Here is a 17,528-nt window from a genome sequence, read left to right as displayed (position 1 = left end):
CAGTAGAGGGTGTTGTATACTCATGTGAGAGTTGAAGACGTGTGGCTCCACTTAGTAACAGTATGTTTTTACGTGCTTGTACTAGCATATTAGGAACCCGCAGTAGACAATGGCCGGATAAATATAGAGCCACAGCAGTCCTTATTGGCTAAGGGAGAACCCGCCCATTGTGGTCTGTGTCCTGATTGGCTGTAGACCATTGTCAATCAATCTCCTTCGCGCCATTTCATATTGCGGTCAATAGTCGCTAGCAAACTCGCTAACTGTGTAAGCTGCTTGCTAACCGCCAATAAACAGTACAAGAAGGAAAAGAAGAAGCTAACGGCTAAATGAATCTTCGGTTCAAGGAGTACGACCATGAGGACGATGGCAAGAGCAATATGTTTTTACAAGGATACAAAAATGCTACAGCTGAACGGCACCAGGAGGAGGCACAATCAGAGGAGTGAGTACATGTGAGGCACTTAATATTTTTTTGTGTCCAACCTAGTAGATTGATCATTGAAATTCAAAGGAAATTGAAACTTTGAGAGTGTTTAAACAAGAGAGAAATGTGAGAAAATGTTCATGCCTGCCTGAGAAAAGTGTATAAAGTGTATGGTGAGGGGTTTTAAAGCCTTAAAACATATATAATAATTGTAAACAAATAAAGTTGGCTACATCGCAGATTTCACGTATTGAGATGGCCAGAATTCTTAGCACACCTCCCTTAAATATTACATTTTTCATGTTAAGAATCAGAATTGCATACTGCCACCTACTGTACAGAGTTGGAATGACAAGGTGCAGTCACAGACTGTCCCATTATAAGTTGTTGATGAGCAAGCGCTAACAGGTAGCGCCTAATCTATTTGTGGCCTATGGGAAACACTGTATAATATTGTTAACAAATAACTTAGCTGCAAAAATGTTTTGTCTACAAATTAGCTACAAATTAAAGGAAAAATTACAAAATCATTGAAGTATTTTGAAAGATTATTGGTATCATTACTGGTACTGACAACACTGGCTCTGAGTTACCTGTTATTGGATTGATACCAAAATTTGCAATACACTAATCACTCGTTTATCGTGGTTAATTGGTTCCAGGCCTGACTGTGATAAGTTAATTTCCGCAAACTTATTTATAAATTGGATATTTTCATAGTTAGAGCATCGAAAACCTGTTTACTCCCTTCTAAATATAGTTTTTACCATTATTAGAGCCCTCTAGACATGAAATAATACCCCTATAGTCACCTTTACACTCGCATTATCCATTATAATAGACATCAAATACAGACAACTGTCTATATTAAATGTGTTTTGGTGCTAGAAGGGGAGTAGAGTTGGTGGCAAACAGGAAGTGACATTGACTTTTTGGCGAGGCGTGGGTTATTGCTGCAACAGCAGCCTGTGTTGGGGATGACTGTGCCTGTTGTGAGATAATTCAACCCTGCAATAAAAGCCTGTTGCTCCGGCGGTCAAGTGTTGCGATTGTGTGTCTCACCGAACATTAAAGTAACATTACTGACACCTAGTGACAAGTGTCGAATATTACATATCACTCACAATGTCTTTGAATGCATCTTCTGAATGCCTTATATTTCATTTGTTCATTTAGCCATTTTATGCTTGAAAATGACTCGTTTAGGCCACAAATATGTCAATTGACTTTTTAACCGTGAAACAGTGTGATTTATGAATTCATATATTTTTTAAAAACCCTGATAAAGTGAAGCCACGAAATTCGAAGCGCAAAGTGACAAGGGATTAAAGTATTGCCCAACCCTATCAGGCAGGGTGGGCGGATCGGTCCAGATATGGAGAGTTCTCCTCTATGTTTATTTTCGCAAATATGTGTTTTTTGTTGTGTTGTTCGTATATTTGATATTGTTATACAGTATTTATGTTGTTATATTCTGTACTAATTTTGGGAGTAGGTCAGAAGCGTCCAAATTTTTTCCAGCGAGGGCCAAATGCTGAAAAATGAAAGGATGCAAGGGCCATTTTCATCACATGTAGATATGTTGACAATTTATAATATTTCAAGATGAAACCGCATATCAGCTTTGTGATACAGGTAAAAAAGCATATTATTAGTATGAACTTCGATCTTTGCTGGGTTTTTTTTTTTTACATTTTCCAAATATTTATATTTCTACTTAAACAATCTTTGTAAATTTTCTTCTTAATATTATGATTTTATTCTCATAATATTATAACATTTTCTACCAACCTAATTTCTCCAAAATTACAACTTTATTTCTTGTTTTGTTTGTTTTTCATAATGTTACAATGTTTTAATGTTTCTTTCTTGAACAGTTCAACTTTATGCTACTAAAATTCCGTTATTTTTCCTCATAATATTAAAAGTTTATTCTCGTAAAAAAATTGCTTTTTTCTCGTTACAATATAAAATTTTTCTTATAATATTTTTACATTATTGTTGTAAAATTACTGCTGTTTTATCCATTTCTCTCCTTTTTTTTTCAACTTTCTTATTGTGAATTATCATCTTTATTCCCACTTTATTCCTAACAACAAAATTAGAAAGGTACAGAATCAGAGGATTAGTTTTGAAATGGGTTAAAAGTTACCAAGCAAACAGGGAGCAATTTGTAAAGACACATCTGCAAGTTTAAATGTGGAATACCACAGGGGTCAATATTGGGAACAAAAACTGTTCAATTTGTATATCAATGACATCTGTAAAGTGAAGAAAGACTTAAAGTTGGTATTATTTGCGGATGATACTACTGCCTTTTGTTCTGGGGAAAGCACACAAGAGCTAATTAAAAAAGTCACGGATGAAATGGCCATATTAAAATGATGGTTTGATAAAAACAGATTATCCTTGAACTTAAATACAACTAAAATAATGCTATTTGGTAATGATTTTGTATGATTTTTTAAAATGTGTTTTTTCCTTAATATTTCAAATTGATGCTACTAAAATTACATTGTTTTTCCCTCATAATATTACAGCGTTATTCTTGTAAAATTACAACTTCACTTTATTCTTGTAAAATGTTTTGTTTTGTTGTTACGTTATATTTTTAGAATGTGCCGCGGGCCAATGAAAAAAACCCCAGCTGCGGGCCACACTTTGGACACCTGGAATAGGTCGATTCACTGACACGAAAAAGTACAGTATGGACCACCCCTATCGCCATGAAACGGGCGGAGCGCTCCGATTAATGACGTTTGATGAGGGATGAAAGAAGTGTAGAAAGTTGGTGCGGGCATGAAGGAGAAGGTGTGGACTGAGGACGTGGAGAGAGAGCAGGACGGATAATGTGAGATTCACGCACGAGATTACCGCAGCCTCGATGTTTGGGAGATGAGAACCACAGCACAACTATAACGTCCGTCCTGCAGGTCCTGGCAGGAACCATGAAGTCCAGGAGTCACGACCAGAGTTTTTCTGAGTCCACAGAACTGGACCGATCCTACGACCCACTCACAGGTATGTTGTCTTTTTAGACGGCAAAGCATCCTCGTGTGCAAAGGTGCTGGCTTTGCGCTCTTTTCTCTATTATTATTTTGTAAAACGTTATGACGCTCGTATTGGATGCCGTTAGAACTTGCTGGACAAAAACATCAACAAAAAAAAAAAGTCTCCAGCAGCTCATGTCATCTAAAATTATCTTCCTCGGTGTGTTTTGTAGTATCCTGAGATCAACGTGACACTCTTCTTCTTCTTCTCACTCTCAACCTCTTGTTTTCTTCTTTTTTTGCATACTTACAAAGACAAGCATACTTAATCATCCATCTGCCTAAAATAGAGTAGCAAAAATAACCGACTCAGTACCGATGTGAACGTGTCATACCAATAATACATGCATGTATACACAGCTGGAGGTTAAGGTGAACAGCAGCATGTTAACCAAACAGTGAGCAGGTGTATTAACAAGACACACAAACAACCCTTACACCAGGGGTGTCCAAAGTGCAGCCTGGGGGCCATTCATTGCGCTTGGCTGTTTTTTTATATTCCAACAATATAATTTAACAAGAAAATGAGAAAAAAAACATGACAGACAAAAACGAAAAAATGAGCAGTGATTTGACAAGAATACACGGTGTTTCCAAATTATTATGCAACTGATATTTTTCTCTGATTTTGCTAAATAGTCAATAACATTACCGTCATCATAATTTCCAAGTCAGCAACCTTTAGAGTACAATTTAAATGATATTGAACCTCCCAATAATAACAGTATTTTAAAAAATAAAATAAAAACTTCAAATGCACTGCTCCACATTATTATGCACAGCAGTGTTTCAAAGCATTTCACTGATTTTTAAGAACCGAAAATGGTCATTTGTTGAATTTGCAGCATGAGGAGGTCATATTTACTGAAAGCAAAAGCTATTTCAATCAATAACATTTTAACAGGCCAAGTTACACGTCAGCATAAGAGCCCTTCTTTGATATAACCGTCACTATTCTTACATTGAAATTATGACTTTTTGGAGCATTTCTGCTTGAATTTCTTTACTTGCCTCCCGTACTCATAGATTTTTTTCCTTGACGTTGTACCATAGGTTCTCAATGGGGTTGAGGGAAAAAGGGGTCCAAGCCATGAGTTTCTTCTCCTTTTATGCCTATAACAGCCAATGACAGAGAGGCATTCTTTGCACCATGAGATGCATTGTCATGCATGAAGGTCATTTTCTTCATGAAGAAAGAAAAAAGTGGTCACTCAGTCTTTGCTGAGGTCATTTTCACACCTTCAGCAAACATAAAGGGACTACCAGCTCTCTCCCAATGATTCCGATCCAAAACATGACTCAGCCACCTCCTTGCTGAAATCCCAGCCTCGTTGAGGTATGCTGGCCATACTCTACTTCATCCATCCGGACCACCCAAGATTGCACGGCTTCATCAGTAAACAGGATTGTTTGAAAATTAATCTTCATGTATTTGTTGGCCCACTGCAACCGTTTCTGCTTGTGAGTATTGGTTAGGGGTGGACAAGTAGTCGGTTTATGCATAATTGCAAGCCTTTGGAGTATCCTACACCTTGAGGTTCATGGGACTTCAGAGGCACTTCAAATACCTGTTTGCTGCTTTGTAATGGCTTTTTAGCAGGTGCGCTCTTGAGTCGATAAATTTGTCCGGCAGAAACCTTTCTCATTGTGCCTTTAGCAGCACAATCTCGGCTGTCGTCTGAATCAGCCACAAATTTCTTCACCATGCAAAAGTTTTTGTGAATTATTGAATGTTTTCATGCCCGGTCCATTGCAATATTTGACGCTTTTAAGCCATTTAAGACATAAATAAGACTCGTCCTAATGTGTGTTGCTATAAATGTGTTCCCTGGGGGAGGTGAGAGGGGGGAGGACAGGAAGTGACGGCAGGGGTTCAGGGTAAATTTTCAGCTGGGTGTGGGTTACGGCCGCAACAATAGTCAGAGTTTTTTTTATTAGGAATTATTGTGCCTGTTTATTTCAATTATTGCGTCCTAATTAAAATTTGCCATAAAAGCCTGTTGTTCTGGCAATCAAGTCTGTGTCTCACATAGCACTGCAGTAATTATAATCCCAAACCGATCCTGATTCCAACAATGTATTTATTTTACGTTTTTTTGCATGAGAGGCAAAAAGAGGTGATGACACAACTCTGCACTAATGCATGTCCCTTTCAGAGCAATGTTAAGCCATCAAAACGGCCACAAGGTGGCAGAAGTGCATTTGGTCAGAGCTCGGCTGGGGTCATTTCACTGGAAGAATCACACATGACGGGAAGGAGGAAGTGAGAGAGCGTGGAGGAGTGTAGCGTGCAGAAGGTTACGCGTTGTAGGGAAATTTTAACGCATGCACGCGCACACACGTGCACACACATAGTTCAGTTCCAAATGTGATAACTGTAAATAGTTCATGGTATTGTATTTGTAAATAAATTGTTATTTTGATGTAAAACAACCTCATTTTTGTGTTTTTTATGTTGTGGTACAGTTGTTTATATATGTCAGCTGTCATGAAAGCAAAAATATTTGTGTCAAAGTCAAAGTTACGTATCTTTTCACAAAAAGCTGTTTTTCTCCCTTTTCTCGTCGGGAACTGATATTTTCCTGAAACTTTCCTATGTTCTGCTTTTAAAGATCGGAAAAAAGTAGAAACAACCTTTTTTTTTTAAATCTTTCTTTTGTTAGGTTTCTTGTTTATATAGCCATACAACACAATATTCTGCGTGCCTTGAAAGATCACTCAAAATTGTCTAAAATGGCCGGTACTGAAGTGGCTGTCTTTTGAAAAATGGCTGGGATTGAATGAGTTAATGACACCTAGTGACCAGTGTAGAGTACTACACATCATTTACACCGTATTTGGCTGCGTCTTCTGAACGCCTTACATTTGTATTTTGTTAATTTAGCCATTTTCATACTTAAAAATGCTTAATTTAAGCAAAGAAAATATGCACAATTTGCTTTGATATGCATATTTGTGGATTTATAATAGGCCGTATTAAACCATGAAACAGCAAGATTTAGTAATTCATATATTTTTGCACAACTGAGAGAGTGATGCCGCAAAATTCGTGGCGAGGGACGACTCTATGGCGACAAATTCGCTACGTGGGCGACACCAATCCCTTCAGCTACATCTCCTCATTCTCTGACAGACCAGGTGCATTATGATGTATTGATCAGAAAGGGTGAACTGGTAGCGCCAAATCTAATTGCAGCTGTCCCAATCAATGCATTAGATGTGCTGGATCTTTTGTCAACTAACCTGAACACATTTCAGTGTGACCCTCACTCATTTTAAGAACACTTTGCATTCAACGCGCGCTAACGTGTGCACGGCCCAGATTGCATGTGTGCGTGTCTTGTTTGGTGAACATTCCTAATCTTGATGCTGTGTTGACGTAACATCATTCGAAAGCTGACGTGTGCTTCAAGGAGCCAAATGTTGTGTAAGAAATCATCAAAGCTGATCCTCCTTATGGGACGAGGTGCCGTCTAATACTACGCATACTCGCATGTGTCATGCTGAAGCTGTGTGTGTTTGCATGAAATGGGAGGATTATGGAAAGCAGACAGGCGACGTTATCTGACTAACATTCATTTAGCTCCCCTAACCTTCTTAAGCTGCCACGATGGAATTTAAAATCATCTCATAGAGGACTAAGGATCCAATTAAAGAGATTGGAGACACGGTGGCTTATTCGTTTGTGATCAATATGGAGAGACTTATGCAAAAATGTTTTTAAATGTAAAAACGTAATAGTTGAGGAGCGAGATTTCTAACTGTAGGTCTGACTGTCTTTTTTATTTTTTTACCTACGCTGACTTGTTTTGACTCACAACTGTGAACATAAACAAGCACGGTGGCCCTAATGCAGGGGCGTCCAAAGTGGACCATTTGCTTGTTTTATTCGTTGGCCCGTGGCACATTCTAAAAATATAATTTAACAAGAAAGCAAACCAAAAAAAAAAACAACAGCAGAAATGGAAAAAAACAATTTCGCAAGAATAAAGTCAAAATATCAAGAGAAAAAACGAGAATAAACATTAGGAGAAAAAAATGATGTCATTTTAGTAGCTTAGAGTTGGAATATTAAAGAAAAAATACGTTGTTTTTTGAAAGTCGTAATATTGGGAGAAATACACAAAACAAAATAAAGTTGTAATTTTCGGAAAATTTGGTTGGGGGCAAAAGTTATAATGTTATGGGAATAAAGTGAAAATATTATGGGAATAAAGTCATAACATACACATTTAGCAAACAACAAAGATAAATGTATTCAGATGACCAACATTTATGTAACTATTATTGTCATTTTCCAGAAATGACAACTTTATTCGTTGTTTTGTTCGTTTAATATTTTTTTAAATATTACAACTCTAAAAAATAAGTTTTTCCTTAATATTTCAACTTTATGTTACTAAAATAAAAAAAATAGTTTTGTCATAATAATGACAGATGTTAGACTTAAGTTGACTTAAGTTATGACTTTATTCTCTTAAAATTTTTATTTTATTCGGGTAAAGTTATTGCTGATTTTTCTATTTTTGCTGCTGTTGTTGGTTTTTTGTTAGTTTTCTTGTTAAGTTATATTATTAGAATGTGCTGTAGGCCAATAAAGACAGCTGTGGGCCGCTCCTTGGATACCCCTGATGCGTGTGCGTCTTGATGGCCTTGTTGGCTCACCCTTCTTTCTCTCCCTCTGCAACCAAACGGCCGTTCGTGCTTTGATTGATTGATGACAAGCTTTTCTCCACCAATAGGAAGGTGGTGACTGCCGGTTTTATTATTGCACCGTCGCTTTGAAAGCCTTCCCGTGCCCAAAAGCGCATACAACCGTGACGACACAAAGACAAAATCACGGTGAACGTTATTGATCATAAATCTGGTCGTACTTGACTGATTTTCACCTTTTAAAGACTCATAGGCAGCTTGAAGTCTGCACTTTTTCCACGTGAGCTGAAACAGAGCGTCTGTGTGTGGCTACGCCGTTAATAGTTTGCAGGGGTTAGTTGTTACTCTGCTGTTCTTTTCCAAACAAAGTTGACTCCATAAACACCAGAGTCATCTCTTGGGGTTTTCATTTTTCAGAATTCCAACAGAACAGTAACGTGTCACGGCATTAAGCGTCCGGCTTTCATGCCACTTCTTTATTTTCCATCTCTTTATTCCCATTAGCCTTGTCTTTGTGTCATCCTCAGTTGTTTGCACCCGCAGATAAGAAAGTGTAGTAAATTGTGTTAGTACCAGCAGACAAGAGTGTATTGACCAGCCTCAGTTGGCTGCATGAAATTGATTCAAACAGTCAGTCACCCCCCGAGGCCATGCAACATGAAGAAGTTGAGGCCTTGAAGCACATTAAAACACTTTCTGGACAACTGCATCCTTACATGTGCAACCATTGTTAATTGTGTCAACACCGTCACACACATTATCACCTACAGCGTTCTACTGGTTCAGTAGGTGTGTGCGTGTGTGTGTGTCTCTCGGAAAGCATTTCAGTTTGATCGATCTTCTCACCCGTGTCACATCTAAAAATAGAAACCAGGAGAAAGAATGACATCAGCAGCAAAACTTTGTATCCTCTCTCCGGCTAGATGTGCGCAATAGGCTTTCATCTAAAAAAAAAAAAAAAGAAGTGTTGTCTTTGCTTCTTATGAGCGTGTGTGTGTGTGTGTGTGTGTGTGTGTGTGTGTTTGAGGCGTCCAAAAAGCTTTTTATTGTTTTTCCACCCTCCTGTAGTTGCTCCATTTGAGCCTTTGATTGACATTTCATCAGTGAACATCATCACCACATGAAGATTCAGATAATATTCATTGCAAACAGCAAGCAAAATGCTCATAAAATAGTAAAAACGTTTACAAAAAAAGGAATAAAACCTCCACCCCTTCTATTGGCTTGCTTGTTAGTGTGTCTATTTGAATATGTTATGTTGATGACCAATTTTCATACATTTTATAGATTTACTGCAGACTGTATCTTTAACCAATATAATAAACACGTAAATACACGTAAAAACACATTCGCGAGGTGGCATTCACACTCCAGCAAATTTGCTGATTTTTGGTCAACAAATTGGATTTTTTTATTTTTTCCTCCACGGAAAACACATTCAAACCTCATTCACCATAAGTTTGTAATAATTTATAAAAACGTGATAATGGGGGTAAAGGGCTGTCAAATGACTACGTTTTTAAAATGTGATTAATCACAGTTAATTAATTCATTAATCATGATTAATCACCATTTGGAACGATCTGAAGTATGCTATATGGTATGAACAGAAAGTGAAAGTGATTATATATACAGTATACTGTATATATTATTATATATTATATATATATATGTGTGTGTATATGAAACGGAAGGGCCGCACTGTGGCCGAGTGGTTAGCATGTTGACCACACAGTCAGGACAATTGTAAGATCTGGGTTCTCCGGGTACTCCGGGTACTCCGGTTTCCTCCCACATTCCAAAAACATGCACGTTAGGTTAATTGGCGACGCTAAATTGTCCATAGGTATGAATGTGAGTGCGAATGTGCCCTGCAATTGGCTGGCGACCAGTCCAGGGTGCATGGCGCCTCTCGCCCGAAGTCAGCTGGGATAGGCTTACCCCCGTGACCCTTATTAGGATAGGTGTGTACGCTGTAAGTGTACGTTGGTAAAACCTCACTCCCTCAGCCTTCAGAGCTGTGCTGAACGCTCGGCCGACAGTTCAGGGTTTTGGCTGATCGTCCGGTGTTCGAGCCCGGTGTGAAGCAGGCAGGTTATATTATCCTCAGCAGAGTGATTTTCTTTGTGTAGCAGGGTCGATGACCTTCAAGAAGGTGCCATCTACGTCAGTTGTCATGGTGGTACCTCAGCCAGTAGTAAAGTAGTTAGAAGTAGTTAAAGGAGTGTTCTTAGTTTCTTGATGACTGCGCTTACTGGAGAGTTTGGGGATTTGAATGGTGTCTCAGAAAAAGGTCAGTGTTGTGAAGTTGAAGAGGGCGCGCAAGTGTACATTGGTAAAACCTCACTCCCTCGACCTTAAGAGCTGCGCCAAAAGCTCGGTCGACAGTCCGGGCTTTTGGCCGAGCGGTCAGCACTCTCGTCTCCCATTCCGAAGGTCTTGTGTTTGTGCCCCGGCGTGGGCAGTGTGAAGCACGTGGGTTTTATATATTTACATATATATACACATACATGCATACTGGTACACACTAGTACATAGAGAGTATGTAAATGTAGGGTTGCCCTTGGTAATCTGAGGTGAAAACTTTGAGAGTTGGCTGTGTGATAATGTCGTTTTGCCCCAAAATCAAACAAGTCTCCCACACACAGCTTGGCTGTGGGTGTTCGAAGAGATGGAGATGTGTCATCAGTTGTACTTTGAACACAAAAGCATGTTGGAAGTTGTTTTTTTTTAAACTGTGGTCGTTGGGCACTGCTTCTCCTGTTTAGTTATGGAGCGACACCGCCCTCTGTTGGCAGGACGCTTCAATGCATGTTTAAAAGGGCTGAAGATGGAAAGGAAATGTTTTAGCGTTTGCAGGTGGACTCGGGGTGGGGAGAAATTTGACTCAGAATCGAGTTATACTGCTGCCAGGGAACAAGCAGCACGGTGGACTAGTGGTTAGTATGTAAGCCTCACATACTGGAGATTGAGGGTTTGAATCTCTGTATGGCATTTGTTCTCTGGATTCCTCCAACATGTAAGGTAAATTTCATACGCTAAATTATCCAAAGGTGTAAATGATTGTTTGTCTTTCTGTTTCCTGTGATTGACGCCTGAAGTCAGCTGGTATAGGCTCCAGCTTTAGGACAAGTGCTATAGAAAATAAATGGATAGTCACAACAGGTGGGACATTGAAATGAGCGATGCTCATCCAACCGGCTCAATCACGGGTGTCCAAAAGGCGGCCTGAGGGCCATATTTTAATTCTAAAAATACAATTAAACCAGAAAACTCAAAACGCAACAGCAAAAATGGAAAGAAGAGCAGTAATTTTACAAGAAAAAAGACAAAATGTTAGGAAAATACAGTCATAATATTAAGAGAAAAAATAGCACAAAGTCCAAATGTTAAAGATTTAAATATGTAATTAAGACAATATTGTGAGAAAAAGAAAAGTAAAAAAAAAAAACAGTTGCAGTGAGAACATCAGTCTAATCTTACAATAATAAAGTAAAAACATGATGGCATTAAAGACATAATGTTACAAGAAAAAATGGATGTGAAAAAAAGTGACAGTGTTTGTAAAAAAAAAGTGTAATTTAAGGAGAAAAAGTTCATATTAATAATACGCTTTCTCACCGATAACACAAAGCTGGGACTGTTTTGTCAACAAATAAGGGACATTTATTTATTTATTCTTTTCTCCACAGAAAACACATTCAAAACTCATTGTAATAATTTATAAATACCTGATAATGCAGGTGTCAAATGACTACTTTTTAAAATCGGATTAATCCCAGTTAACTAATTAATTAACCATGATTAATTCCCATTTGGAACGATCTGAAATATGCCCACTTTGACTGTTTTTTATGAACAGAAAGTGAAAGTGAACAGGATTCCACATGTGGTGTATGTTTATTAACAGCTCCAAATGAACTAAAAATGTAAATCAAGCTAAAACTACAACACTACAGGATACCATTTGTCTGTCTCTTTGCAATGTCTTTTGCGTGTCCCTCTGCAATTCCTCTGGCTGGAGTTACCGGCGCAGTAAGAATACAGTTTAGCCTACGAAATTAAATTGGGCTGTCTTAGCCAAACAGATGATAGTTTGAAAGACCCTTAGTAGTTGTTTTTACTCACTGACGTTATTTGTAATATTCATTAATAATCGTTTTTGGAACAATTAAGTGAAATTGGATAATCTGATTTACCTTTTACGACACACTATTGTGCACATTGGTTGGCAATCACTGTTTTCAAGTGTCACATGATCTTAATGTGAACTTTATTGTGATTGGTTCCTTCCAGGTAACCCACCATCCAAACCCAGTAAAAAGACCATCAAGCAACGATTCCTCAAACTGCTGCCGTGCTACCACTCCGGCTCCAGCCCGTCCGTCAATCAAAGCAAGTGTCACATGTGCCATCAAGTACTTTGCAGCGACTCTTCAACACGGTAACACCTTAGTGTCTCCATGCTTCATGCAGACAGTGTGAGCGACACTGCCGAGCTGTCTGCGGTGCGTTATCGACCCGAAGGACTGGAACGTCTCGTGGAGCAGACCAACTTCAGCAAGAAAGAGCTGCAGGTCCTTTACAGAGGATTCAAAAACGTTAGTCACATCTGCAACATGTCTGGTGTGTGTCTTTACTTCGTCCATATTCAATCAACCTTCTGATTTGCAGGAGTGTCCCAGTGGTGCTGTGAATGAGGAGACCTTTAAAAACATCTACTCTCAGTTTTTCCCTCAGGGAGGTCAGTGGCACATTCTTCTTCTCTCTTCCCAAGACCAAAATAAATGTACAATAATTACAAAGACGTGTGCTGAGAAAAGAACTAGAGAAAGCAACAAACCGCAAAAACATACACAGAACTAGTTCATTGTCATTCTCGCTGTGGGAATTTCTAGTTTGGTGACAATTCTGCTTTGTTTGCATCGCTATATACAGCACACTCGCGTGTCACTGCATTTGGTACACATGCACAATCTAATGCGCACTATTTCCGAAGAGGGCCACGTACTGAGAGAACCAAAACACGGCAAGAATTGACATTTTACACTGTTGGATCTGAAGGAGGTTCTAAGTAGGGCTTCAAAATGCAAAAAGAAGAAATGGGAGTGGGACAAAAAAATGGGTTGAGTGAGAAATTTATAGCAAAACAACCGTTGAAAGTGAAATAGGCTGTTCATCAGTTGTGAACATCAAAAGTTTAAGATCACAGCCTCAAGGCAAAATCTTGGCAAAAATGTGGATTCAGTGTCATTTTCTGTCAGACATGAAATAACACCCCATAGGCACCTTTATAGTCCTATTAGCCAATGTAGTAGACATCATAAGCAACAATAATAGATAATAACTCACACGTTAGCATTGGATAAGTTCCTTGTTGTAATGTGGGTCAATCGCATGGCATTAAAAAAAGATTGACATCAGCCTATCATCCACCCTCACTGTGACGTATAGAGAGGGAAGCCACGCTGACATGCATCTGTCTCCGTCATACATAGACGTACACTCCGACAATGCAGCTGGCTTTGTTTGCACCACATTGCCTATGTGTCATACGGCACACGTCTCCTCCCTTTCCACACCCTTCTGCTAGCTTTTGAGACACCAGAAACACTACGTTCCAACTACCTTATCGTGGTGGAGGAGTTTGCATGTTCCGATGATCTAAATATGAGCTCAGGTGGTCCATTCACACTGTCGTGATCTCTTTCTCTCTTTGAACGCTGTCGGACTGTTGAGCTGCATAAACAAGGCGTCTCACAGTGGCATTGCTGCTGAGGTTGGACGCAGTAAGACGGTCATTTTAAACATCTTCAAAGATCCTGAGGATCCCCTTGGCTGTCCATAAGCTCACGGGACAATCCTTAGCCCAAATGACCGGTGCTGAGTGCAGTCCAATAACCGTCAGACGGCATCCGCAAGATAAGGGTTTTAAGAACAAAAAACATCTTCAAAGGCCTCATTTTTTTCAACATGCAAAATTGCCTGTTTGGAATTTGCACGAGAGCACCAAACATGGGACATTGAAAGGTGGAAGGAAGTTTTATTTTCTGATGAGAAAAAATGTAACCTTGAGAGTCCTGATGTTACTGGCATGACAAGGAGATGTGCTGTGGGGACGTTATCATGATCTGGGGTGCTTTTTCTTCTATGGAACAATGGAGCTTCAGATTGTGCAGGGGTGTCAAACGGCAGCTGGCTATGTGGAGATCCCTATGTGGGGCATCCCTCATGACCGAAGGCCCTCGTCTGTGTGGTAATGACTGGCTTTTTCAACCATTTCTTCAAAATGTACATTTTTGCATTTTTTTAAGTCGTGTTTAAATTTTGATCAGGAGAGTATCGGTTCTGATTTTTTGAATCACGATTTTGTTGAGACAACATTTTTATAACTTACATTATTTATTGCGGTATTTGTCTAATTTTGCGCAAGCAGTGTTTATTTGTAAAATGCATCACAGTAAAAGAAAGGTGTTCATTACGCAACAGGTTGAGGGAAGAGCTGCTGCCAGTATTAGCGTCGGTTGATTCTGTATCTATAACGACTTCATTGCAGACACTGGACAATATGAAACATCGGTAAGAAAGACAATATCGAGCATCTCTAGTTCTGGCCTTTTTATGAAATGAAAACACTAAAAATAGCCCCCCTCACCCTTTCATTTTTCAGTATGTGGCCGTGTGTGTCTGTGTCAAAGTCGAGTGATGTTGTCAAGTGAAAGTCTACAGCATTGTTTGTACGAGCACTGCACACAACTTAAAGAGTAACATTATCAGTAGTAATACTAGCGCTAATACAACATAAGAGGTGTCCTGGCTGGTCCACTATCATAGAGCAGTCTTTCCCAAACTTTACAGAGTCAAGGCACATATTTTACACACCGCAACACAAAAATGTTCTATGAATGGCAACGGGTGAATGCTCAGGTTAATTACTAGTATGCAGCTCTGTTCCTTTTTCAGATACAAGCATGTATGCACATTTCCTGTTTGAAGCTTTCGACACCCACAACAGTGGATCTGTCAGCTTTGAGGTAAAACATCTCTCTGCACACTCCTGCTCTGCATATTAGTGGTTGATACACTGGAGGTACACAGTGCTGCATCTGTGTGACATGCAGGCTGTGTGGAAGAAGGCCTTTACTTGTCACTTGTGCATGCATGAACACTCCTCCTTCCCGCGCTGTAGGACTTTGTGATAAGTATGTCCATCATCCTGAGAGGGTCCGTCACAGATAAACTCAACTGGGCCTTCAACTTGTACGACCTCAACAAAGACGGCTGCATCACCAGAGAGGTGCCGCGCTCTTCACTGAAAGCGTCTCGTTTATTATTATTCACCAACAGGCCACACGTTTGTTTTTTCCCAGGAGATGACGGACATTATGCAGTCCATTTACGACATGATGGGCAAGTACACGTACCCCTGCATGAGGGACAGCGCCCCCAAGGACCATGTGGAATCTTTCTTCCAGGTCTGAGTCATATGAATGAAAGGGGAATTATCAGATCAGGGCTGCTCACACTTTTTCAACAATCTACTATAATCTCTAAACATAGAAAATACATATTAATAAATATATACATGTGCAATATATTTATAAATATGATTATGTATCTACTGTATGTTGTGCATGTACTGTATATCTGGGATGCACACACTTTTTTGTAGCATGTTACAAGTCTACATGATCTATCTCTTACTATAAAACATATATGTCAAATCTAACCGGTGAACTTTGAAACTACTATACTCAGTACTAATGATTAGTATTTCACGTTCACAGTTTCAAAGTTTGCAGGTAATCAAAGTAGTTGGTATCGTTCAGTAATTCACAATTCAATTTAGCATGGCAATGAAGATAATTCCACATAGTTCCTCAATAGTCAGAATAGCTGTGCAGCGTTCAATAGACACACAGTCTATCATGTATTACGTGCAGTTGGCATTTGCTATCAAACATTACAGGTAGACAGAAAATGAAAATGATTATGCAAAAGAAAACGCAGCCAAAGTGAAGGCAACATATTAAAAAGGTTGCAGCAATGGGCACATTTTACAATGAATCCTAAAATAATAGTTGAACAGGCGGAAGTGTGGAAAACATGCATTTCCATAGCGGAGTTCAGGAGGCGAAGCAAAGCCATCAAACGATTCACTTTTTCCATACCAAACTAGTCGCTACAAGGGAACGGATAACTTTTGTTGCAGATGTAGGCATCTCCCTGCTGAGTCAGCTTATCTGCAATCAGAATAATAAGGATGAAAGTTGCGTCTCTGTGTGTAGATGGAGATGTATGTTCACCACTCAATCGTTGCCACGGGGGAGCATCAGCGAATCAGGAGGAGGAGAGAGAAGTTCTTCCTCCCACATTCCAAAAACATGTTGGGTTAATTGGAGACTCCCATGATAATGTGTTTGTGAACGAGGGCGAACAGGTAGTGCTAAATCTAAAAACCAATAAAATAAAACTAGCATCAAATCTCTGTGACTGACTGGCGACCGGTCCAGGGTGTACCCCGCCTCTCGCCCAAAGTCAACCGGGATAGGCTCCAGCATACCCCCGCTACCTTAGTGAGGATGAGTGGCATGGAAAATGGATGGATGGATGGATGGATAGTACCAAATCTATTTGTGGAGTTCCAAATTCATTTGTGGCGGGTGGCCTCAAATAAATGGGTTCTTGTTCCATGAAGGCCACAAGGTTCCACGGGAATCCGGCCTGTACTTTTTGTGTAATTCTGCTTCCTAACCAACAAACAAACCACAAACAATACGTCTTGGCTTCCTGCTCTTGTGCTTGGCAGAGGTAAAAACACACTACTACTAAAATCTACAATACTAGTTTATCATGGTTAAGTGGTTCCAGACCCGACTGTGATATGTGAATTTCTGAGAAGTAGGATTCCGTCTTCATAAATTGAATACTTTTCTATTTAGATCATAGAAAACCTGTTTACGACCTTCCAAATATGGCTTCTAACATTATTAGAGCCCTCTAGACATGGAATAACACCCCTATAGTCACCTTTACACTTTGTATTACCCAGTATAGTACATATAATAACAGAAAATACGCCATTTAAGACATAAATAACGTGTGTGTGTGTGTGTGTGTTGCTACAAATGTTTTCTGGTGCTGGGGGAGCTGAGTTGAGTTTGCGCTTGGTATGGGTTATGGCCGCAACAGCAGCCCGTGTTTTTAGAAGAGATTTTTACTAGGGATTATTAAGCCTGTTGCTCTGGCAATCAAGTTCGGTGTGTGTGTGTCTCACCGAACATTACAGTAACATTACTGACACCTACTGACCAGTACATAATACTACATAGCATCACAATGTCTTTAAATGTGTTTTCTGAATACCTTATTGGTTGTCTTTTAGTAGCTATTTTTTT

The 17,528-nt window shown here is 39.3% G+C and overlaps 1 protein-coding gene across 2 annotated transcripts in view; it reads left to right on the top strand.

Annotated features, from left to right (window-relative positions):
• The first annotated feature begins 335 nt into the window (after positions 1–335).
• The window catches only part of LOC129182522 (Kv channel-interacting protein 2-like), a 23,205-nt gene continuing 6,012 nt past the window's right edge, over positions 336–17,528 (top strand). Inside the window, exons 1-8 of one of the 2 annotated variants that reach the window (XM_054778765.1) lie at positions 336–445; positions 3,043–3,448; positions 12,427–12,525; positions 12,607–12,731; positions 12,805–12,874; positions 15,094–15,164; positions 15,320–15,427; positions 15,501–15,605. In XM_054778765.1, coding sequence (XP_054634740.1) covers positions 3,376–3,448; positions 12,427–12,525; positions 12,607–12,731; positions 12,805–12,874; positions 15,094–15,164; positions 15,320–15,427; positions 15,501–15,605 — 651 coding nt within the window. In that variant the 5' untranslated portion in view covers positions 336–445; positions 3,043–3,375. The remainder of the gene's footprint in view (positions 446–3,042; positions 3,449–12,426; positions 12,526–12,606; positions 12,732–12,804; positions 12,875–15,093; positions 15,165–15,319; positions 15,428–15,500; positions 15,606–17,528) is intronic. The other variant, XM_054778764.1, reaches the window with a different exon arrangement.

This window comes from Dunckerocampus dactyliophorus, chromosome 6, assembly GCF_027744805.1.
Source record: "Dunckerocampus dactyliophorus isolate RoL2022-P2 chromosome 6, RoL_Ddac_1.1, whole genome shotgun sequence".
Classification (NCBI taxonomy): Eukaryota; Metazoa; Chordata; class Actinopteri; order Syngnathiformes; family Syngnathidae; genus Dunckerocampus; species Dunckerocampus dactyliophorus.
The sequence above is the reverse complement of the archived record's forward strand: the minus strand, read 5'-3'. Positions and strand labels throughout refer to the sequence as shown.